Raw genomic sequence first — 25,787 nt, forward strand, 5'->3', positions numbered from 1 at the left:
AGAAACTATGAGCAAAAAAAAACAAGCTGTTGTGGTGTATAATTCAGCAAGTCGAGCATCATCTGAGGAGGCAAAAGGACAGTTAATGTTTTGTGGTGAAAATCGCTCCCAAAACAATGACGATGCCTTTGCCTCCACAGATGCTGCCTGACCCATTGTGTTTGTTTTTGCTCCATGTTCCAAAATCTACAGCCTCTTAGAATTAAGTGTGGCCTTGCAAATCCAGAGAATGTGTAGTCACAAATGAAACTCAACCTCTGAAGGAGAGTCATGCTCACTCCAAGGTGGAGAAGCCAACCAACATCAATGTAATGAAGCCTGATGTCATTCAACAGCCCACTATTGCAGTCCAAGGATCAGGCAGAAGATGTAGATTCAGGTTTATTTATCACATGTACATCGTATCAAACAGTGAAGACGTACAAAAAAGCTGGATGAACTCAGCAGGTTGGGCAGCATCAGTTGAAAGAAGCAGTCAATATTTCGGGTCGAGATCCTTCGTCAGGACCCGAAATGTTGACTGCTTCTTTCAAAGGATGCTGCCCGACCTGCTGAGTTCATCCAGCTTTTTTGTACGTCTTGATTTGACCACAGCATCTGCAGTGTACGTTGTATCAAGCAGTGAAATGTGTCTTTTGTGTTAAACAGCCCACACACCCAAAGGTGAACTGGGGACAGCCCACAAGCGCCACCAGATATTCTGGCACCAACCTTTAGCATGTGCGTCATGCTCAGCAGAACAACGCAGAACACAGAATGCAAAACAACAGCCGGACAAGCCCCTTTCCTTCCTCCCACCCGCCCTCACACCTATACAGTCCTCTAACCACTGAACAGGACATCTTTGGCCTCCAGCCTCCACTGGACTTGTGTTAAAGGGTCTTAGATTGCTTTTACTTAAATCCACAAAAAGAAAGCATTCAGACTGCTTACTGGTGCCCGTGTTTACACATGACCCAACACTCCTCTCACCACGGCCCTTGAGCATGTGGTGCACCTGTGCTGATGAAGATTGTGGAGGGGATGTTGTCGCCAATCCAAATCAACTGGGGTCAGCAAGAGAGGAAATCAAGGATGCAATTGCACAAGGAGGTATCAAAGCCAAGATCCTGAGGCTTATTGAGAATTTCGAGAGGATGATAGTATTGAATGCCAAGTTGCCGTCGATGAAGAAAATACTGATGTATGCACCTTTGCTGTCCAGATGTTCTAGGCTTGAAGGCTGTGGACCTGTTACGTCGGTAGACAAATTGGAGCTAATCCAAGTCACTTCTCAGGCAGGAGTTGATATGGTCCGTTACAAACTTCTCAAAGGCACTGGTATAATTGAAGCTGGCTTGAAGCAGGTGGGTATCTCAGACTGCTGAAGTGAGAGGTTAAAGGTCTCAGTGGACATAAAGTCAGTTGATTAGTACAGATCTTAAGCACTCGGTCAGGTACCCAGACTAGGCTGGGTGCTTTCTTGGGTTCACACTCCAGAAGAATGCTCTTATGTTGGCCTCGAGAGACTGAAGTTACAGGGTCATCAGAAGTTGTGGGAGTTCATAATGGTTCCTCCATGTTTTGATGGTCAAAGCGAGCATAGAAGGCATTGAACTCTGATGTGAAGTACAGTTGTCATCTATGTTGTTTGATTTCACTTTGTAAGCCCTGCCACAATCCTTCATCAATGTAAGTTTAGTCCGGAATTGCCACTTTGCCCATGAGAAGGCTTTCCAGAGATCATACTTGGTGCTCTTGTAACTTTCTTGGTCACCAGACTTAAATGACTCTGATCTGACCGTCAGCAGATTGTAGATCTCATGGTTCATCCAGGGTTTCTGATTGGGGAAGACTGGATGATTTTGTAAGGACACATTCATCTATGACTGTTTTTATAAAGACTGTGACAACCGTGATGTACTCATTCAGATCCACAGTGAGTCCTTTAACATGACTGGAAGCAATCCCATAGCCACTCCTCTGTCTCTCACAACCACCTCTTTGTTGACCTATTCTCTGGAGCTTTGCTCTTTAGCCTTCCCTGTAGGCAGGTAGGGGAAGGACAGCCAAGTGATCAGATTTCCTGAAATGTGGTCTGGGCATGGAACGGTCAATATTAGATTAAAAACCTAGGATGTCCTTTCTCAAGACTGAAGTTCCAGGCTGTTCCCCCTCTCATAATCTTTACTGTCTTTCTGTACTGAAATCATCAAGGGTATCTTGATTTGGATTGATTAAGCTGGAAGCGTGATTGACATTTTTTTAGGACTCGGTCAAGCAGAAAGGGATTTTATAACATATACATTAGTATTTGTAAAGTACGCAATTCATATCAATGGAAATGTTAGATGTGAATAATTAAGCTTAACGTCCAACTAGCTGTTATAAATATTACCCAGCATAAATTAAATGCTGCTTAGAGAGATTTGCCTCCTTTCCATTCTGAGGAATAAATATCTAATATCTGAGAGAAGTATAGTAACAAAATCCCCTGAAATCTGAAAGAGTTTAAGCCCTGCGTCAGTTTCCTTTATTACTTTCTCAACAAAGCATTGTTTGGAAGTCTCTTTCATTAAAATCAACCCTTTTCCAGTTTTTATCTATACAACTTCAGAAAATAAGCTTTTGCATAAATATTGAGCACATGATTTAGTTTAGAACAGTACAGGCCCTTTGGCCCATGATTATTATTTTGATTGTGCTACTTCTTTCATAATGATGTCTGCAGGCCCCAGAACAATTGAGACATGACGGTGTACAGTATATTTATCTTCTGCAACTGTTTTACTTGGGTGGTCAGGGTCAAGTGATGGTTAGCTTTGAAGGATATGCAGATAATACAAAGTGAGATGGAGGGGCAGGTAGTGGCTTTGAAGGATATGCAGATAATACAAAGTGAGATGGAGGGGCGGGTAGTGGCTTTGAAGGATATGCAGATAATACAAAGTGAGATGGAGGGGCGGGTAGTGGCTTTGAAGGATATGCAGATAGCACAAAGTGAGATGGAGGGGCGGGTAGTGGCTTTGAAGGATATGCAGATAGCACAAAGTGAGATGGAGGGGCGGGTAGTGGCTTTGAAGGATATGCAGATAGCACAAAGTGAGATGGAGGGGCGGGTAGTGGCTTTGAAGGATATGCAGATAGCACAAAGTGAGATGGAGGGGCGGGTAGTGGCTTTGAAGGATATGCAGATAGCACAAAGTGAGATGGAGGGGCGGGTAGTGGCTTTGAAGGATATGCAGATAGCACAAAGTGAGATGGAGGGGCGGGTAGTGGCTTTGAAGGATATGCAGATAGCACAAAGTGAGATGGAGGGGCGGGTAGTGGCTTTGAAGGATATGCAGATAGCACAAAGTGAGATGGAGGGGCGGGTAGTGGCTTTGAAGGATATGCAGATAGCACAAAGTGAGATGGAGGGGCGGGTAGTGGCTTTGAAGGATATGCAGATAGCACAAAGTGAGATGGAGGGGCGGGTAGTGGCTTTGAAGGATATGCAGATAGCACAAAGTGAGATGGAGGGGCGGGTAGTGGCTTTGAAGGATATGCAGATAGCACAAAGTGAGATGGAGGGGCGGGTAGTGGCTTTGAAGGATATGCAGATAGCACAAAGTGAGATGGAGGGGCGGGTAGTGGCTTTGAAGGATATGCAGATAGCACAAAGTGAGATGGAGGGGCGGGTAGTGGCTTTGAAGGATATGCAGATAGCACAAAGTGAGATGGAGGGGCGGGTAGTGGCTTTGAAGGATATGCAGATAGCACAAAGTGAGATGGAGGGGCGGGTAGTGGCTTTGAAGGATATGCAGATAGCACAAAGTGAGATGGAGGGGCGGGTAGTGGCTTTGAAGGATATGCAGATAGCACAAAGTGAGATGGAGGGGCGGGTAGTGGCTTTGAAGGATATGCAGATAATACAAAGTGAGATGGAGGGGCAGGTAGTGGCTTTGAAGGATATGCAGGAAGCCTGAAGAAGGACTTAGACAGATTAGGAGAACAGGCAAAGAAGTGGCAGATGGAATACGGTGTAGAAAGTATATTGCCGTGTATTTTGGTATAAGGAATAAAGAGGTTGACTATTTTCTAAACTGGGAGCAAATTCAAAAATCAAAGGTGCTAAGGGACTTGGGAGTCCTTGTGCAGGATTCCCTAAAGGTTAATTTGCAAGTTGCGTTATTGGTAAGAAGGTAAATATCAGTAAGAAGGTTAGTGATGTGGTAAGAAGGTGTAATGCTAAGGCTTTATAAAGGATTGATCAAACCACAGTTGGAGTATTGTCAGCAGATTGTGAGAAGAGAGGATCTAGAGGAGGTACACAAGAATTGTTGCAGGAATGAAAGGGTTAAGATACTGTATAAGGAGTGTTTGATGGATCTGGGCCTTTATTCACTGGAGTTTCAAAGAATGAAGGAGGTTCTCATTGCTGCCTATCAAATATAGGCAGCTTGGACATGGAGAGGATGTTTCATAGACTCAGTATATAAGGATGTCCATTTAGAACAGAGATGAGGAGGAATTTCTACAGCCAGAGGTTGGTGAATCTGTGGAATTCATTTCCACAGACAGCTATGGAAGCCACGTCATTGAGTACATTTAAAGTGGAGGGTGATAGGTTCTTGATTAGTCAGGGTGTCAAAGGTTATGGGAAGAAGGCAGAAGAATGGGGTTAATCAGCCATGATGGAATGGTGGAACAGCCTCAATGCACCAAATGTTTAAGTCTGCTCCTATGTCTTATGGTCTTATTATGGATTGGAGATGGTCTGCACAGATTTAATCATGTTTAACCAACCATCCTGTGAATGCTCCGAAAGAGAACCACACCCCCGCCAGGCCAATGCTTCCCTGTTTGGGGAGCGGTCACTAATGTTTTCCTTTGCCTTCACTGCACCTCCCTTGTACCAGATAATTCACTGACATGCAAATTGTATCAGTTTATTAGGGTACTAGAAAACAAATGTTTTGTATTTCAGAGTAGGGAGAGGACAGTAAAGGGAAAAAAAAAGGAATGCCAGTTGTATGTGGAGATTGGAGAGCCTGTATGATGCCTGAATGATCCTGGTGGTCCCAGCTGCCAGAGTGGTGAAAGCTTTTTCACTGAAATTCATCTGTCTGGAGGGAGTTAAAGAAGATTTCCACTTGAGGAGACAAACTGAAGTTAGTCAGTGTTACAGGTTGATGCCCTTTCATCAGAGCTGGCCATTTCTGATACAAACTGAAAATGCTGAGCTATCTGAAATGTTAAATCTAGTGTATAGTGTTGAAGTGTGTAAATTGTCTTGTAGAAGAAGAGTTGTTCCTCAAGCTTAGATGAAGCCTTGTTGGAACAGTTTGAAAACAAAGATCAGAGTGATGATTGGGTGAAGAATTGAAGTGACAAGCAACTGGAAACTCAGTGATGCTCCGAAGGACGTTACTACGCAAAGCCACAACCAGGTTTATCAATTGTATTAGATTTTTCCAGTACATGAAGATGGCAGAAGTGTGAATGAATTATCACTTCACCTATAAAGACCCATCCGTGGATAGAGGGAAAGGAAAAACTAAAACAAATTCAGATGTTACATCTCCTGTTAAAAAGGAAATACTGGTGAAGATGGAAGAAGGGACCAGGGACTCATGGACAACTCATCAGAGTAGAAACATCTGACATCCTCCCTATACTTTCTTCCAATCACCCTAAATTATATCCACTCGTATTAGCCATGTCTGCCCCAGGAAAAAGTCTCTGACTGTCCACTCAATCTATGCCTCTTACCTTGTACATCTCTTTCAAGTCGCTTCTCATCCTCATTCACTCCAAAGGGGAAAGCCCTACCTCACTCAACCTACTTTCATCAGACTTGCTCTCTAATCCAGGCAGCATTCTGGAAAACCTCCTCTGATCCTTTCTAAAGCCTCTACGTTCTTTCTATACTGAGGTGACCAGAACTGAACACAATGCTCCAAATGTGGTCTAGCCAGAGTTGCAACCTTACCTCACAACTCTTGAATTCAATCTCCCAATTAAAGAAGGCCAACACATGATATGCCTTCTTAGCAACCCTATCAGCCTGCGCAGCAACTTTGTGGTTTCTGAGTGTGGACTCAAAGATCCCTCTATTCGTCCACAGTGCTAAGAATTTTGCATCCTGCCTTCAAATTTGAGCTTTCAAAGAGAATCACTTCACACTTCTCCGGGTTGAACACCATCTGCCTCTTCTCAGCCCAGCTCTGTACCTTGTCAATATCCTGTTGTAACCTACGACATACTTTGATGCGCAAACTGATGAAAGAAGAGGAAAAATGAAAATGTATATGATGTATAACGCATCTTCAAAAGTGACAGACAGTATGGAGGATGATTCGTTGCATGTGGAAGCTGGTGGAGTGAAAGTTGCGAACAGGAGGAACGCCTGATGTATCCTAGTTCTCAGTGTGAGGAGACAGAGAGTGACCAAAAGAACTGGTAATGAAGCATACACAATTTAGAGCCTGGACAGTAATGTTGGAGGGGAAGCCAAAGTAAAGGAAAAGAGAATATCTCAAAAGTAATTGTAAGTATCGTGTTATCATTAGAACAGAGTGAGAGGACCTGGTAGAATGGAATTAGGTTGGCACCAGGTGTGGTCAAGATGGGCCTGGAAGTCTGTAAGTTTGTAATAGTGGAGAAAGAGAAATCAAGAATGGGAAAGTAAGAGTTAAATGGATCACATGAAAGGGCGTGGTGGGCATTGGCAGCAAAAGTGGGGAAAGTTGGCAGCACTGTTAATTACAAATAAAAGAGCTGAGGGAGGGGTCTTGAGTAAGTCTGAAACAATGTCATGATCTGAAATGTTAAGTTACTATGTCAGGCACAATGGGACAGTATCTCTACAGAATGCTGTTCCTGCATGAGCTGGTGGCAGATGCTAACTGAGACTCACACATCTCATTTCAGAACACCCTTAACGGTGTGTGAAGATAGTGATTCAGAAAATCCTCGGACACCCAGGATAACCATTACTTCCTTCAGCTCTGGTTTGCACGTGTCGGGATCTCACTTAAAATAAATCCCAGCTCACAGAACCTTTCCAGCATTGGTGGTGACTATGATGTGAATCCTCAGCAAGGATTCGTCACCTGTCACCTTCTTTTAATATCACACATGGGTGGCCAAGGGAGGAGAACTGTTGAAGTTGTGGTCAGTGAAACTTGGTCCTCCTCCTCCTCCAGTGGCCTCACTACAGTTATTTCCATTCAAAGAAACACTTACAGCTGTATTGCGGCTCAGTGGAAAGTGTCCTTTAAGGGCAAGATCCTGTAACCAATTAGCACAGGTACGGGGCTCCTGAATCGAAGTAATTGTTATTAGAACATATGCAGCAAGGTGTCATCTGTGGCTCAAGGAATCGAACTGCTCAGGAAACATCCTTAGGGAGATTAACAGAGTCAATGCTTCAGGTCAAAGGTCTATCATTAAGAGAACATGTTGGAGCCCATTAGCAAAGCCAGTCTATGGAATGGAACTTCTGCACTGTCGGAAGATCTGCTCCTTGCACGACAAGCTCTCCGCACCTGCCAGCACCTTTGACTGATTGATAGGCTGACCTTGTTGTGTCTATTTCCATCTGCCAATGAAGCGTGGAAAATGTACAGAGTTTGACAAGTATATGCAGAGTTAATTTTACTTCTGCCTGCGGCATCATCGCCTATTAAAAAATAAAGTAACTGAAATAGCTGAGCACAGAAAACATGCACTCATACGACTCGAAGATGCTTTATTTACTTGTGCACAGGGAAATAGCACACCCTCCAGTCACCACACTGTTCAGAAGTCAGGGCACTGCTCTTTTTATACAGAACTGGCTTATCATTTACAGGTATTGACCATTTGGTAAATTGTATACGTTTGAATCCCTTACTTACTAGATCAATCGCTATTCACAATAGATGTGTTAAAAGTCAGTTGAAACTACAAGCTAGCAACTGATTTTACTTTAAAGTTTGTAAAGAAATTGTCCCTTACCTATTGGGTGTGTTTCATATCCTTCCGATCTTCCGACCTCATCTCCCTCGGGCATCTGCTACCATGTAAAGGGAAGCCATTTTCTTCCAGGTTGGCTACACAACTGCCACAGTCACTCTCACTGATCTCGTCTGCAATAAGCAAGGCTGGGTCTGGTGGTCTCACCTCAAACATCTCCCTCGTCTGGGTTTGACTACAGACCACTGCAGTCACCCTCACCTGGATGCTGTCTTTAACCTTTGCCACGGTGCCTGGCATCAGGTGTCACAACTGCAAATAAGGGCTTGGCAGTTCAGGACCAAGGTGAGAATTAATTTCTTTACAAGCGAGTTCTTCAGAATTCTTAGCAAGAGGGCTGTGGGGCCTCGGCTGCTGAATATATTCAAGGAAAAACTCCACACATTGTTAGGTATTAAAGGAAAATGGGGGTACGTGATTACAGCAAGAAGAAACACTAAGGTTAAATAGCAGTGCAGGTGTGAGTGGCTACACCTGCCTTAATGTCTTACCTACTGCTGTTGCTGACAATTTTTTGATTAAGGCTCCTCTAGCAAGCATAGTCCCATGGGCTTCCTCTGCCATTATGATGGGTCATGGCTGATCTGGCCCTAGCTCCTATTGCTCAGCAATATTACCTCACAAAGACACTGAGTTATCTGTACCTCATTCTTATTTACCTGCCTCCATGCCATGACCCTTTTCATTAACAAGAATATGCAGCATTTCTTGAAGGCTCCAATTTCTGCCAATCTTCTCCATTAAGGATTGCCATGTAAGCTGACAGAGTGATTAAGAGGCATATACTGAAGGGAGTTCACCTTTACTAGTTGGGGGATTGTGTTCGAGATCCATGGGATAATGGTGCAGCTCTATAAGATTCTGGGAGACCACACCCATTGTGTTCAGGTCTGGTCACCTCATTGTAGGAAGGACATAGACGCTTTAGAAAGGGTGCAGTAGAAATTTACCAGGATGATGCCTGGATTAGAGAACATGGCTTTTGAAGAAAGCTTGAGCAAGCTAAAGGCTTTTCTATTTGGGACAATTGAGGATAAGAGGTAACTTGACAGAGCTGTTGGTTCGTCCATCGTCGTCGATGAAGACCTTGACACCATGGTGTCGAGACTAGCATTTGATTTGGATTTAAGTGAGGGAGAGTTGTGCAGCACCCTTTCTTCCCAATTCCCATCTGGATCCAGTGGCAAGACAAGAGTCAATCCAGTGGATAGAGCTGTATTTGAGTATGAGAGGCATGGACAGAGTGAGCAGCCAGCACCTTATCCCTGGGTGGCAGTGGCCATTACCAAAGGACATCCATTTAAGGTGCACAGAGGAAAGTTTAGGGGAGATGTCTGAAGTAGTTTTTTACATTGGGAGAGGTGGGTGCCTGGAAATGAATATGTTAGGGACATTTACAAGACTGTTGGATAGGCACATGGATATAAGAAAAGTGGAAAGTTTGGGCTGTGTGAAAGGAAAGGGTAAGATTGATCATGGAGTAGGTTTATAACGGTCGGCACAACATTGTGGGCCGAATGGCCGCACTGTACTGTACTCTTCTAATACCTTTCCTGATTAGTCACTCCTCCAGTTCTTATGATAAACTGCACCTTGTGTATTCCATCTGAAGATTCCTTTCAGTGCACTCTATTCCAATTCCTATTCTCTACCCAGGGTATTACTGATAAATACATTACCTATGGCTCCGAATGTTACTCCTTCATCTCGTAGGCTGCATTTGCATGCTCTACCCTGCTACGGTAGTGTGTCCTTGCCCCAGTGCCTGTTATTCCAGAGTTTCTTCGGGAATATGTATAAAGGTTATAAATTTGCTTGTCTTGTATTTAAATTATTCCAGATCGTGTCAGGTTTGTAATGGCTGGTTTTAATAGCAACCAGTCAGATAATGAGGTCTGCTATATGACCGGTAGGATGCCTTTCCCTAGCATATATTTTCCATCTGTTTGCATGTTGTTTAGTGATTAGTCAATGCTTGTGAAGTCAATGAGGAAGTCCATTGATCGTGAAAGTGATCTGTGTGAAGAAGCACTTGGATATTTTCCCACTGCCTGGTGCATACATTTCAATCGAAGAATATTTTCTGATTCGGAATGTTTTACCTTGTAAATACTCGAGTGAATACACAAAGTATTAGCATTTGGCACGTGAGCAGCTGATGAAAGCAAATATTATGCAGATAGGAAATCTGTACTTGTTGAATACTGTTGCACAGGAGTGGAAATCTACCCCAAGAATGCCGATGCTAACCCCCTACGTATTAATTTGTGTTGTGTGTTAGCATTGACAAACCGGCTCTAGTTCTGACACACAGCACTGAAAGCTCGGGAACCCTGAAACACATATTACAGATTTCAAGACAGGGTGAGTGAACGGACAAAATGAAGGCAGATGGAATTATAGTTGTGAAAATATCAGATTATGTACAATACATTAATAAAACAATAAAAGAAATCAGTCCTTGATGAAACAAACATGGTAACATTGTGGTTAGGGTAACACTATCACAGCACCAGCAACCACCCATGTTCAATTCCTGCAGCTGTCTGTAAGGATTTGTTCATTCTCTCCATGACTGTGTGGGTTTCCTCACACATTTCAAAGATGTACAGATTGGGTAGGTAAATTTTGGATTTGCTTTTGTAGTGCCTTGTGGGCATAGTCAACAGCCTGCCCCAGCATTCCTAGTGGCCAGCGTTATTTATCGTTCTTGTTTTACAATGCATTCATGGGATTATGGTGGGGTTGAGAGGAGTGTTGAACTGGGGTTGAGGGGAATGTTGAACTGGGGTTGAGGGGAATGTTGAACTGGGGTTGAGAGGAGTGTTGAACTGGGGCTGAGGGGAATGTTGAACTGGGGTTGAGAGGAGTGTTGAACTGGGGCTGAGGGGAATGTTGAACTGGGGTTGAGGGGGTGTTGAACTGGGGCTGAGGGGAATGTTGAACTGGGGTTGAGAGGAGTGTTGAACTGGGGTTGAGGGGGGTGTGGAACTGGGGTTGAGAGGAGTGTTGAACTGGGGTTGAGAGGAGTGTTGAACTGGGGTTGAGGGGGGTGTGGAACTGGGGTTGAGGGGAATGTTGAACGGGTTGAGGGGAGTGTGAACTGGGGTTGAGGGGAGTATTGAACTGGGGTTGAGGGGAGTGTGAACTGGGGTTGGGGAGAGTGTTGAACTGGGGTTGAGGGGAGTATTGAACTGGGGTTGAGGGGGTGTTGAACTGGGGTTGAGGGGAGTGTGAACTGGGGTTGAGGGGAGTGTTGAACTGGGGTTGAGGGGAGTGTGAACTGGGGTTGAGGGGAGTGTGGAACTGGGGTTGAAGGGAGTGTTGAACTGGGGTTGAGAGGAGTGTTGAACTGGGGCTGAGGGGAGTGTGAACTGGAGTTGAAGGGAGTGTGAACTGGGGTTGAGGGGAGTGAACTGGGGTTGAGGGGAGTGTGAACTGGGGTTGAGAGGAGTTTTGAACTGCAGCTGAGGGGAGTGTGGAACTGGGGTTGAGGGGAGTGTTGAACTGGGGTTGAGGGGAGTGTGAACTGGGGTTGAGGGGAGTGTGGAACTGGGGTTGAAGGGTGTGTGGAACTGGGGTTGACGGGAGTGTGAACTGGGGTTGAGGGGAGTGTGGAACTGGAGCTGAGTGAAGTGTTGAACTGGGGTTGAGGGGAGTGTTGAACTGGGGTTGAGGGGAGTGTGAACTGGGGTTGAGGGGAGTGTGGAACTGGGGTTGAAGGGTGTGTTGAACTGGGGTTGAGAGGAGTGTTGAACTGGGGCTGAGGGGAGTGTGGAGTTGAAGGGAGTGTGAACTGGGGTTGAGGGGAGTGTGAACTGGGGTTGAGGGGAGTGTGAACTGGGGTTGAGAGGAGTGTTGAACTGGGGTTGAGGGGAGTGTGGAACTGGGGTTGAGGGGAGTGTGAACTGGGGTTGAGGGGAGTGTTGAACTGGGGTTGAGGGGAGTGTGAACTGGGGTTGAGGGGAGTGTTGAACTGGGGTTGAGGGGAGTGTGAACTGGGGTTGAGGGGAGTGTTGAACTGGGGTTGAGGGGAGTGTTGAACTGGGGTTGAAGGGGGTGTGAACTGGGGTTGAGGGGAGTGTGGAAATGGAGCTGAGGGGAGTGTGGAACTGGAGCTGAGTGAAGTGTTGAACTGGGGTTGAGGGGAGTGTTGAACTGGGGTTGAGGGGAGTGTTGAACTGGAGCTGAGGGGAGTGTTGAACTGGGGTTGAGGGGAGTGTTGAACTGGGGTTGAAGGGAGTGTGAACTGGGTTTGAGGGGAGTGTGAACTGGGGTTGAGGGGAGTGTGAACTGGGGTTGAAGGGAGTGTGAACTGGGGTTGAGGGGAGTGTGAACTGGGGTTGAGGGGAGTGTGGAACTGGGGTTGAAGGGAGTGTGGAACTGGGGTTGAAGGGAGTGTGAACTGGGGTTGAGGGGAGTGTGGAACTGGGGTTGAGGGGAGTGTGAACTGGGGTTGAGGGGAGTGTGGAACTGGGGTTGAAGGGAGTGTTGAACTGGGGTTGAGGGGAGTGAGAAGGTAACCTCTTCAGCCAAAGTTCAGTGAGCTTTCCCAAGAGGGCTGTGGAGCCTCAGTTACTGAATATATTCAAGTATGTATGGAGGGAAGTCAAACGTTAGTGCAGGAAAGGAAACGAGAAATAAAACTAAAACTGGAGGGCTATGTAGAGGGGAAGCATTAGATTGATTTTGATTAAATTAGATATTTTAAAGTTCAGCACAACATTGTGAGCCAAAAGGCCTGCACTGTGTTGTAGTGTTCTGTGTCTTATGTTTGACCTGAATTATGGAAGCATACTACAATGCATAACCTGGATGCTGTTGCACATGTAGCACATGCAACCAAAGTAGACTTGCCCCTGAAGGAATTTCAGTACAATGCAGTCATCCAGTGGGTAGAGAGAAACAACATCAAAGCCAAGGAAAGGTGGAGCAAAGTGGGCCAAGATGTGGAGCGCGAGTTAAAGGAAACTATCGCTGAAAAGCACTGAGCTTTGTTGAGACATTGAGCCAAAGAATGGTGCCCTTTCCTTGTCACTGAATCTCAATCAGAATCAGGTTTATTATCACCGACACGTTGTGAAATTTGCTGTTTTGCTGCAGCAGTACAGTGCAACACAATATATATAACAAATTACAATGAGAAATTATATATAGAGAATAGTGAAAGAAGAAAGTGAAAATATTGAGATAAAGTGGCATCCAGGCATAGGTAGAGAAAATTCAGTTAATCTCCAACAAACTTTAACCATGCCATGCCTCTTTCTCAAAACTTAATCAATGTAACACAACTACCCCCCTACCACTGATCAAATCAATCTGCCTGCTACTATCTGTGTGGTGCCTTAGTGGAGCTTAGCAATGAGGGAGCCATAATCGCCTTGGGAAAATGTACATTGCTGTAAGGTTTCTCAGATGCTATGCATTCATTGGGGGGAAGTTTGAAATGGCTAAGGATAAAGCTGAAAATGATAAGGCGTGAGCTACTAATTGGCCAAGAACATAAGACGAAGAGTGTTTTGGGTAGCAAGGCCTGCAGCTTGTCTGTGAAGAGCCCATCACTCAAAAGGTTTTGTCTTGCGATGCCTCAACTAGGAAAGCCTAGTGTGTAGAGACCTAGTTTCCAGTATGCTCCAAACAGATAGAGTTCAAACACAGAGGAATTCTCCAAGTGCTGCATGGCCATAGGGTGATCGCCGTCTTCATGGGCCCAAGGAATAGGAATGAGATCATATTATATCACATAATGCTGCTGTAAGGAGATAGATGTGGGTGGACACACTTTGTTAAGGATGAATCCAAGTCGCTGGTCCTGTAATAACTTCACACTAACTGCCACGTGACCGTGACATCCTTGTTTCAAAGTTTTGTCCCATTTTTAAATTGTAAGGAGGGTGGAGGATGTATGTGTCAGAACTCTGGAGTTTAGTACTATGATTATTGAAGGAGTGGATAGCAATTCCAAGCTTTAAGGGAGCTGGGATGATTCTGTCCTGTTCTGTGAGAGCCCTGTGGGCACTTCTGCTCGTTTGAATGAAACAGAAGGTCGATAGTGGGGATCAACTTTAAAGCCCCTGTCTCAGGATCTTTGCAGGCTGCCTCTGCTAGATATTGTATGTACTCATTACTGTATGACAGTTAAAAATACATTTGACTGGCAAAGTGGGCAGTGATTTTACAAAAGCAACATCTGTATTCACACCTTTAAAGAATGGGAGGTGGCACTGCCAAACTCACAAACTTGTATGTGTTCATGAAGCATTCTCATACACCTGACACTTTCTGTTGGAATAGTCTTTTGTACGATGAGGATGCCTCCAATGTGCGCTGTTGATTGGAAACCTGGGCAAGTTCCTCTGCTACATTCCCAGCGTGATTAATTCGCCCTGATGCAATTGTATTTCTATGTTATATTGACTGTCCTGTTGTACATACTATTTATTACAAGTTACTATAAATTGCACATTGCACGTTTAGATGGAGACATAATGTTAAGATTTTTACTTCTCATGTATGTAAGGATGTAAGTAATAAAGTCAATTCAATCCCCCCCCCCAAAGGAGGTCTACCACCCCTTTCGCATCACTGCCCTATGTGGAAATTCATTATCTGTATTCTCCAGTAGCTGAAAAAGAAATGGTTGCATTGTGTAATTTAACACAATACAACCTCAGATGTGTTCGTTCTTAATGTAAGCAAAGCATTTCACTGTATGTTTGGACATACAAATGATTCTGAATCTGCATCTGAGTTAAAGATGCACTCAAAAACCATCATATATCACAAATGGAGTTGTGCTATCCAAGATTATATAACCTCGTACATTATTCTGGTAGTATAGCCTGTTGAAGAGTGACAAAAAAAAGGAAAGGATTCTTCTCCAATACCTCAAGGAATCAGACTCTGGGAAAGCATAGATACTTCCCATCAAAAGCCAAACTAATTGGCTAGTCTACAGAGACTTGGACATGGACTACAGTAGTGTAGTGGTTAGCACAACGCTATTGCAGCTTGGGGCACCAGACTTTGGAGTTCACTCCAGAGTCCTCTGTAACAAGGTTTGACCGTTCTTCCCGGGCGTGCTTGGGTTCCCTTCTGGGTGCTCCAGTTTCCTCCCCTAGCACAAAGACATACCGGTTAGTGGGCTAATTGGTCATTGTAAATTGCCCTGTGATTAAGCTAGGGTTAAATCAGTGGGCTGCTGGGCAGTGTGGCTTAGCTAGCCAGAGAGCCTGTTCTATACCATGTCTCTGTCTAACTAAATAGGAACAAATTATTTGGCCCACTGAGTTTATGCTCTCCATCAAGCACACATTTACATTAAGCCTGTTTTCTTCCCTTTCCCCCCACCCTTTCCCATCAGATTTTCCCATGTTGCACACACTAGGGGCAATTTACAGTGACTATTAACCCACACTTCTCCAGGATGCAGGAGGAAACTGGAGCACTCAGGGAAAAATGACTTCAAGTAGCCATGACCAAAGGTCAGGATTGAACCCGGATTGCAGCAGTTGTGAGATAACAGCTCCAACAACTCTGCCAGCTGTGGCAACTGCACCAGTTAGAGGCTCTTTCACCTTGGGGGGCCAGACATATTGCCTTTGAAAGGATTTTAGGAGCCATTCCTTATTTACTAACTGGCAGATGAAATTGTTCCAGAGATGAATGTGTCCCTGTGAAAGGAAATGGCTGCTAGCAATTGACTCAACTCTTGGAAATTGTCCCCTCCCACCCACTTCACCAGCATTGTATTACACTGAACAACTGTCAAACCAGTAAATAATCTGGAAACACAAACCGATTTACAATAAATATTACAATCCAACAGTTAATTTCTTAGTCCTTCTTGGGAAGTTATGTATTGAATGTCACTTCTTATCATTTCAAAGTACCTCACACACCTTCTTAAATACATTGTGATGATTACAGTGGCTCTCAGCTTTCTAAAGTTATTTACAATTAATGACATCATTTGCTTTTGTAAGCTTCATATCTTGGGTTAAATTAATAAGTTGTGTGAAGGTGCAAAATTGCAATTATTGTAGTATATTGGCTGTGAGCCTACCGATATGCCACTGTCTATCAGCATGTCTTAAACAAATTCCTGTTGCTTTACTTTCAGACACCTGAAGAGCTTGAAGATATCTCTAACATTGAGGATGATCACGATGCACTAAGTCACACCAGTGTTCAGTCAGAGGGAAAATCTGACAGGGTATGATACCTGGTAACAAGAAAGATGTAATGTGCATTTTTAGCATGAAGGACAATGATTAATCCAATCTGAATCTTTAGCCCCCCTCCCCCACTTCCCTCAGGCCCATTAAGGCCAAGCCAAACTATTATTTAAAGTAAAGTACTTAGTTCTGCGGTCACCTGTCTTTACTTTAATTTATGACTTCTGGGTGGTAAACAAGCCGTTTGCTTCAGGCATGCAAGGGCCTACTCTTATTCAAAACTCGATGCTGCAAATGTGACAAGGTGGGGACACCCAGTTAGTCGGGCAGCATCTGTGAAACAGCTAACAGAACTAAGTTGGCTGGTTCAAGGCTATTGATCCTGTACAATCTAAGATGGCAAGTCCTTATGTAATTGTGGTGAACTAGATATACCTGTCTGACTGCTCCTGTGGCTCCTCCCAAGACCCTGCTGACTACCCCTGTGGCTCCTCCCACAGACCCCTGTATAAAGGCGACTGTGGCCTGCTGCTCTCCCTCATTCTCCCCAGGATGTAGTGTTGTCCTTCAGTCAATAAAAGCCGATAATCTCACTTCCTAAGTCTCGGCGTGAGTTATTGATGGTGCATCAGTAATCTTTGCTTAATTTCAGAAATTTGGGTTTGAAAATCCAGCACTTTGGGATCCTATGTCATTTAAGCGTTTGGGAATCGTATTAGCAAATAGAATAACAGGAGGAAATATACTGCAGGATTAAATTTAACCCAGCAGAAACCTGGGTTCCTGAAAACAAGCAGGTTAAACAAGTACCCTGATCTCCCTCAATACCACTGTGTTGCAGGTAAATGCAGAGAGCCAGAAGTAACGCAGATAGTGCAGCTGGCCATTTGTAAAGTATCCTAAATCGATCCTATTGTGTCAGTTGGACCTGCTGCTGCAGTCTCTAACGCTCTCTCGAGGAGGCCAACAGCAATAGAATCTCCAGATAACTCCTGCCCTGCCAGGGTCCAGAGGAAAGACAGGGGTCTCCTTAACTGAGCCAGCAATGCCCCCACCCAATCTCACTGTGGCTGGAAGCAAGCAGGTGGCTAAGCTGCAACCACCTCCCAGGGCAAAAATGGATCAGTAGCTTTTTTTCTAAATGAGAACTGCCCAATCCAAAATGCTGTAGAGGTTAATATGCTCCCTAACCCCTGACAGTTAACAAGGTACATCTCCATTTTGTAAGGTTGTCTAAAGAAACTGAGAATATTCAAAACCCTGAAGATGGTGAAGTGTTCCTTCCAGTGGGATTGCTGCTGTTGTGTCCTTGATTCGTTCAGCCCCCTCCTCAGCTTGGAACGGGTTTGAGGCTTGGCTATTTTGGGCTTGACAGAGGTGAAGACTCTGCATGTGTCATTGTTGCTGGATCCCTTGCACCTTCTCTACACGCCATCTGTTCCTTAAGTCACGGGCTAGCTGTTAGACCTTGCTCTTCGGACACCTGTCAAGGTTACAGCTGAGTTTTCTGTCATTTACACAAGTCGATGTGTGCACAAGGACAATGAAAAACTTACTTGCAGCAACATCACTGGCCCATAGCATCATGTAAGCAGCATTCACAAATTCAAGATAAATTAAACATCAATTATACAAGAAAAAACACGATTAGAACAAACAAAGATGTATTTTGGTGCAAAGTGATCAAAATGATAACTGTGTTGCTAAGCTGTAGTGGTTGGGGTTTTGTTGGTTGGCTCCAAAGCAGAATGGGTGGAGGGAAATAGCTGTTCTTGAACCTGCTGGTGTGGGACCTCGAGCTTCTGTACTTCCTGCCTGTGAGAACACAGCGTAGCCCAGATGGTGAGGGTCATTGATGATGGATGTTGCCTTTTGAGGCAGCGCTTCCTGTAGATACTGCCACTTCACCTTTTCAGACACTAACTGAACTGGGTGTCGATGCACTTGGTAACATTAAACACATACTTGAAGGGCTGACAAGCCAGATAGCGATCTCACATGTTTGAGTGCAGAGAAAATGTAAACAGACTGAAGTAAGAGGTATCTGCTTGGTTTGGTTAGGCTTGGTTTGGCTGCCATAGCCAGCCTGTGCTTACAGCAGCCCTGACCACTGTGCGTTTCAAATCACTTCTGGGGCTCCCTGTGCAGTTCTGGTTATCTGGTTCCTGAAGTGGAGTTTCACAAGACTGGTTTGCATGAATGCAGAGGATGTGGCGATGTCCTCAATGAGTACTTCACATCAGTATTTACTAAGGAGAAGGATGTGGACGATAGGGAGATCAGTGCCAAGCATAGATTAGATTAGATTCAACTTCATTGTCGTTGTGCCGAGTACAGATACAAAGCCAGTGAAATGCAATTAGCATCTAACCAGAAATACAAAGAATAGAGTTATTTACAAAATAACTGCTAATAAAAAGTAAGTGCAACAGCACACAAATATAAAAGTACTGAGACAGTACAATATGGGTGCTTAGCGCTGTGATGTGAGGTTCAGCAGGGTCACAGCCTCAGGGAAGAAGCTCTTCCTGTGACTGCTGATGCAGGAGCGGAGGTTCCTGTAGCGCCTACCGGATGGGAGGAGAGTAAAAAGTCCATGGTTAGGGTGAGATGCATCCTTGATAATGCTTTTCGCCCTGCCCAGGCAGCGTTTATGGTAGATACTGATATGCCTGGGCGTTTCGAGGTAAAGGAGGATGTAGAATTAGGTCCCTCAGAGGCCATTAAGGTGGATGAGTCCCCAGGGCCTGATGGGATGTACCCAGGTTATTGAAAAAGGCAAGAGATTAGATTGTTGAGGCCTTGATCAATATCTAAATGTCCTCTCTAGCCTCAGGTGAGGTCCCGGATGACTGAAAGTAACTAATGTTGTTCCATTATTCAAGAAGGGGTAATCCTGGAAACTGTAGAGCAGTGAGGCTCAATACTGTGGTGGAGAAGGTACTGGAGAGAATTCTTATGAGCATTGGGAAAATCTTGGCCTAATTAGGGAGAGCTAGCATGGTTTTGTGTGGGACAAACTGTGTCTTACTAACTTGATTGAATATTTTGGCAAGGTGATGAGGGTGATTGATAAAGGTAGAGCTTTGGATGTTGTCTACATGGATTTTGGTAAGACATTTGGCGAGGTCCCTCATGGGAGACTCATCCAGAAGATTACAAAGCATGGGATCCATGGTGATTTGGCCATTTGAATTTAGAGTTAGCTTACTGGTAGAAGACAGAAGTTCGTAGTTAAAGGGACATTCTAGATGGAGGTCTGTAGTTAGTGGTATTCTACAGGGATCTGTACTGGGACCTCTGTTGTTTGTGATGTATGTAAATGAACTGGATGAAGATGCAGATGGATGGGTTGGAACATTTGCAGATCATAATGAAGATTGATGGTGCTGTGGATAGCAAGAAAACTGGCAAAGAATACAGTGGGATGTAGATTAGTTGTGGATTTGGGTTGAGATAAAGTTTAACTCGGCCAAATGTGAATTGTTGCACCGTGTTACATGGTACCGTGTTAAGGTTAAGACCTTTAATAGTATATCGATGAGCAAAGGGATCTTGGACTCCCTTAAAGTGGTTACGCAGGTCGATAGGGTGGTTAAGAAGGCATATGGTATCCTTGCCTTTATGAGTTGAGGCATTAAGTTCAAAAGGTCAAGAAGTTATGTTGCAGCTATATAAAACTCTAATTAGGCTTTATCTGGAGAATTGCCTACAGTTGTGATCGCCCCGTTGTAGGAAGGCTTTGGAGAGGGTGCAGAAGCAGTTTTCCAAAATGCTGCCTCGATTAGAGAGCAACTGCTCTAACAGAAGAGGTTGGACAAATTTGGGTTGTTTTCTCTGGAGTGGCAGGGGCTGAGGGGAAATTGGAAAGAAGTTTCTAAGTTTATGAGAGGGATAGATAGAGTAAAATAAAAACTATCTTTCTCCCAGAGTTGAAATGTCTAATACCAGAGGACATTTATTTAAGTCGAGAGGGGTTAAGTTCAAAGGAGATGTGAGGAACGTTTTTTTTTTACACAGAGAGTGTTTAGAACCTGAATGTGCTTTCTCGTAGTAGAGGCAGATACATTGGAGACTTTAAAGAGACATTCCGAAAGGCAGATGAATGTGAGGGAAATGGAAGGATATCAACTTTGTGTAGGCATAAGGGATTAGTTTAGTTGGCCATTTAATTACTAATTTAATTGATTCAGCAGAACATTGTGAGGCAAAGAGCCTGTTCCTGTGCTGTACTGTTCTGTGTTCTAAGTTCTCTTTTATCACAAGTTTTTCATATTGCTTATTCTTTTTTTTAACTTAAGAGCATAAGAAATGAACCAGAATCAGATTTATTATCGCCAACGTATAGCATGAAATTTGATGTTTTGCAGCAACTGTACTGTGCAAGAAATAACAATTTATTATAACGAAAGCAAGTCATGCAAAAATAAGGAATAACAATTGCAGTGTTTGTGGGTTCGTGCATCAGTCAGAAATATGATGGTGGGGAAGAAGCCATTGCGTGTGGATTTTCAGGCTCCTGTACCACCTCCCTGAGTAACAGGCCTCATGTCTGCTCTGCCATTCAGTAAGATCCTAGCTGATCATAAACTTCAATGCCTCTTTTTGCACTGACCCCATATTCTTTGATTATCACCAATTCGTCTGGAGCAGATTTGAAGAATAAAGTACTTTAATTTTTTCTTTTGTTCACAGGAAAGTGTATTCACAAATGTGTAGGGAGTGAAACGGCACCTGCCCAAGATAGATGGAGGGGCAGCTGATGCTGAAGAAGCCAGGAGTCTGGAGAAGGTTTTGGACAATTAGGAGAATGGGAAAATAATTAGCAGATGGAATACAGTGTAGGAAAGATTATGGTCTTGTGCTTTGGTTGAAGGAATAACGGTGTAGACTATCTTCTAAATGGGGAGGAAATTCAGGAATCAGAGGTGCAAAGGGACTTGGGACTCCTCGTGCAGGATTCCCCGATGTACTAACTAGCAGGTTGAGTTGGTGGTGAGGAAGGCAATGCAACATTAGCGTTCATTTCCAGAGAACCAAAATGTAAAAGCAAGGATGTAACACTGAAGCTTTCTAAGCCATTAGTTAGACCACACTTGGACTATTGTGAGCAGTTTTGGGCCCTTTATCTAAGAAGAGATGTGCTGGCATTGGAGAGGGTCCAGAGAAGGTTTACAAGACTGATTCCAGGAATGAAAAGATTAATAAATGAGAAGCATTTGTTGGTTCTGGGCCTGTACTCACTGAAGCTTAGAAGAATGAGGAGGGATCTCATTGAAACATATCAAATATTGAAAGGCCTAGATTGAGTGTTTGAGGAGAGGAGGTTTTCTATAGAGGGGAAGTCTGGGACCAGAGGGCACAGCCTCAGAATGGAAGGACATCCCTTTAGAACAGAGATTATGAGGAATTTCTTCAGCCAGAGCATGGTGAATTTGTAGAATTCATTGCCACAGATAGAGGCCAAGTATTGAGTATATATAAAGCAGAGGTGATAGGTTCTTGATTAGTTTGGGTGTCAAAGGTTACGGGAAGAAGGCAGGAAAAGGGAATGCGAGGGATAATAAATCAGCTGGAATGGAATGGAGGAGCAGACTCAATGGGCCAAATGGCCTAATTCTGTTCCTATGCTTTATTGTCCTACAATTTTACATGTCTAATCTTCTAATGAAACATTTCCCCAAAGACTAAACAATAATTTAGTTTATTTCTCTTGAAAAGGTTAAAATAAAAGAATGAATTACTATTACAATAAACTTGTCACCTTAAATTTGATTAGTTTTTAAATAACTATAGTGTCTATAATTATATTTGCAAGTTTGGATATTATGCATACAATTAACATGTTAATTTAAGAGGATTCAAAAAGCAAAAAAAATGCAGTTGATGTAAGTATGAAATAGAAATGGGAAGTGCGTGAAATACTCATTATCCGTGTGGAATGAACTATTTACATTTCAATTTGATGACTGTCGGAACCAGGTAAATGTAGTACTGTGTACAAGCATGCTTTAAGTTGCAGAAATGAGAGAGGTATGGGTGGAGAAAGTAATTATATGATGGATGGAGACCATGGGATAATGGATTGATACTGAAGGCTCAATGGTGGCAATTAATCTGTAAAGATGAAGTGTAAATTGAGGGAGGAGAGAAAGAAACCTACTGAAACATGCTCGAACTGTGCATGCAGACTGGGCAGTTGTAGAAGGCTCGAATAATGGAAAATGTTGGGAGAACCTAGCAGGTTGGGCAGCACCTGAAGAGAGAGAAGAACTGAGATCCATCAAAACCAGGCAGGGATTTAAAAGCAGAACATCATGCAGAGGCTGGAGATCTGAAATATGTCCAATGCATCACAGCACCTCCCTCCCCACCACTGGCAGTATCTACATGAAGCTCTGCCTTAAATAAAGGCAACGTCCATCCTCAAAGATCTCCACCACCTGGACTGTGTTGTCTTCTCACGGCTGCCATCGGGCAGGAGGTACAGAAGCCTGAAGTCCCACACAACTAGATTCAAGAGCAGCTACTTCCCTTCAACCATTCCGTTTGAGAGCCAACCAACACAACCCTAATCACTACAGTTTAGCAATACAACCATCACTTGATCATTTTGATCACTTTGCACCAAAGTACTTTTTTTGTTATTATTGCCTGTTTTTTCTTGTGTAATTTGTGTCTAATTTATATTTATCTTGTGAATGCTGTTTGCATGATGCCATGTGCCTGTGATGTTACTGCACCTAAGTTTTTCATTGCACCAGGGCAAACAGGTACTTGAGCACAGAACAATAAATTCAGCTTTAACTTTTATTTGATACGTGGCTTTCCTTCAGGATTCACTAATATTTGTCGGCCCAGTATAACTCACAGTTCAAAACACTCAAACAATTCCCTTTCAATTTCTTGGCAAGAGTCTGACAAAACATAGCCAAGGAACATTGGCACTGGTAATAAAGCCTAATGATTGAGATCAAATCAGAAGTTCATACTTCAGTGTTTTTTAAAACCTCAAAATTTCCCAAAGTACTCTACAATCACTGTTAAAATGTTAGCAGAGTCCGTACGGATATAGTCATATTAAAGAGCGAAAATCATAACGGATAAAAGGCCACTCTCGGTTACACTTGGCTTGGTATTGTGTTTCAGGCTAAAATGACAGAACTACCAGAGGAGGAAAAAGCTAAGATTGCTGAACAGGTCGCGGATTTCAAGCAGGTTAAAAGCAGACTAGACGCAGAGATTGAGATTTGGGATGACACCAGCAATGACATCATTGTACTCGCCAAGAAGATGTGCATGATCATGGTGGAGATGACTGATTTCACCAGGTAAAACCTCTATATTCACACCATATAGACAACAAACTAACAAGGGCAGGGGTATTTTTGCAGGAAAACATCTACCTTTATCACCTAAGGAAAAGAAACAAAGATAGTCTGCTCTACCAATTAGTAAGATCATTATTGATCCAATCTTGGCCTCTTTATCAATTTTCCACTCGCTTCCCATCCCCCTTGACTCCTTTGTAATTTACAGTGGCTACAAAAAGTATTCAACCTCTCCCCCAGAAGTTTTCATGTTTTATTGTTTAACAATATTGAATTACAGTGGTACTCACACAAAATGCTGGTGGAGCGCAGCAGGCCAGGCAGCATCTATAGGAAGAAGTACAGTCGACATTTCGGGTCAGGACCCTTCTCCAGGACTCAATGAAGGGTCTCGGCCCAAAACGTTGAATGTACTTCTTCCGAAAGATGCTGCCTGGCCTGTTGCGTTCCACCAGCATTTTGTGTGTTGCTTGAATTTCCAGCATCTGCAGATTTCCTCGTGTTTGAATTACAGTGGGTTTAATTTGGGTTTTTTTTGACACTGATCAACAGAAAAAGACTCCTTCGTGTCTAAGTGGGAACAGATCTCTACAAGTTGATCTAAATTTATTACAAATATAACACAAAAATAATTGATTATATAAGTATTTGTCCCTTTAATATGACACACCAAATCATCACTGGTGCAGCCAATTGGTTTTAGAAGTCACATAATTAGTTAAATGGAGATCTCCATGTGTAGTCAAGGTGTTTCAATTTGATTGTAGTATAAATACACCTGTATCTGGTACTTTCAACTGCTGGTGAGTCAGTATCTGGCAAAAACTACATCATGAAGAAAAAAGAACATTCCAAGTAATCCGCATAAAGGTTATTGAAAAGCACGAGATGTATACAAGAACATTTCCAAGTCACTGAATATCCCTTGGAGTACAATTAAATCAATCATCAAAAGGTGGAAAGAATATGGCACAGCTATAAATCTGCCAAGAGCAGGCTGTCCTCAAAAACTGAGTGACTGTGCAAAAAGGGGACTAGTGAGGGAGGCCACCAAGAAACTTGTGACAGGTCTGGAGAAGTTACAAGCTTCCGTGGCTGAGATGGGAGAGACTGCACATACAACAACTGTTGCCCGGGTGCTTCACCAGTCACACCTTTATGGGAGAGCGGCAGAGAGAAAACCACTGTTGAAAGAAACTCAGTTGAAATTCCTGCTAAAGTTTGCCAGAAGGCATGTGGGAGACTTGAAAGTCAGCTGGAAGAAGGTTCTATGATCTGATCATAGAACTCCTGAAGTTGTCATTAAAGAAGAAATGGTGAGGCATCTGGAAAGAAATGGATCCATCAGGCAGATGCAGCATGGATTCAGCAAAGGTTGACAAACTTACAGGAGTTCTTTGAGGATATAACAAGTGCAGTGGATAGAGAGAAACAGATGGACGTTCTTTACTTGGATTTCCAGATGGCGTTCGATAAGGTGCCACACAAAAGACTTATTCTTAAGATGAAGATGCATAGTGTTAGGGGTGACGTATTAGCATGGACAGAGGATTGATTAACTGAAGGAAAGCAGAGAGTTGGGACACATGGGTGTTACTCTGGTCGGTAATCAGTGGTGAGCGGTGTGCTGCAGGGGTGGGTTGTGGGCCCGCAACTGTTCATGATATATATTAATGATCAGGAAGAGGGGACCAAGTGCAGTGTATCTAAGTTCGCTGATGATACTAAATTGAGCGGAAAAGCAAATTGTGCAGAAGATACAAACAGTCTGCAGAGAGATATAGAAAGGTTACGTGAGTGGGCAAGGGTCTGACAGATGGCGTACAATGTTGGTAAATGCGAGGTCATCCACTTTGGAAGGAAAAATAAGAGAGCAGATTAAATGGTAAAAGATTGCAGCATGCTGCTGTGCAGAGGAACTTGGGAGTGCTGGTGCATAAATCACTAAAGGTTGGTTCGCAGGTGCAGCAGGCGATCAAGAAGGCAAATGGAATGTTAGTCTTCATTGCTAGAGGGATTGATTTTAAGAGCAGGAGGTTATGCTGCAACTGTACAGGTTACTGGTGAGGCCACACCTGGAGTACTGTGCGCAGTTCTGGTCTCCTTACTTGAAGAAGAATATACTGGCTTTGGAGGTGGTGCAGAGGAGGTTCATGATGCACCATCAATAACTCTCAGAGACGTGAGTTAAGGTAGGCTTTTATTGGCTGGAAGAAAGCACAAGCAGCAAGCGACCACCACACGACATCCTGGAGACTGAGGGAGGAGCAGTGCCTCCAATCGCCTTTATACCGGGGTC

The 25,787-nt window shown here is 43.7% G+C and overlaps 1 protein-coding gene across 6 annotated transcripts in view; it reads left to right on the plus strand.

Annotated features, from left to right (window-relative positions):
• The window catches only part of LOC140715275 (catenin alpha-3-like), a 1,577,100-nt gene that overhangs the window by 1,460,616 nt on the left and 90,697 nt on the right, over positions 1-25,787 (plus strand). For all 6 annotated transcript variants that reach the window (XM_073027216.1, XM_073027218.1, XM_073027219.1 and 3 more), the window contains 2 exons: positions 16,103-16,195; positions 23,307-23,488. In XM_073027216.1, coding sequence (XP_072883317.1) covers positions 16,103-16,195; positions 23,307-23,488 — 275 coding nt within the window. The remainder of the gene's footprint in view (positions 1-16,102; positions 16,196-23,306; positions 23,489-25,787) is intronic.

The sequence above is a fragment of the Hemitrygon akajei genome, chromosome 23 (assembly GCF_048418815.1).
Source record: "Hemitrygon akajei chromosome 23, sHemAka1.3, whole genome shotgun sequence".
NCBI classification, from domain to species: domain Eukaryota; kingdom Metazoa; phylum Chordata; class Chondrichthyes; order Myliobatiformes; family Dasyatidae; genus Hemitrygon; species Hemitrygon akajei.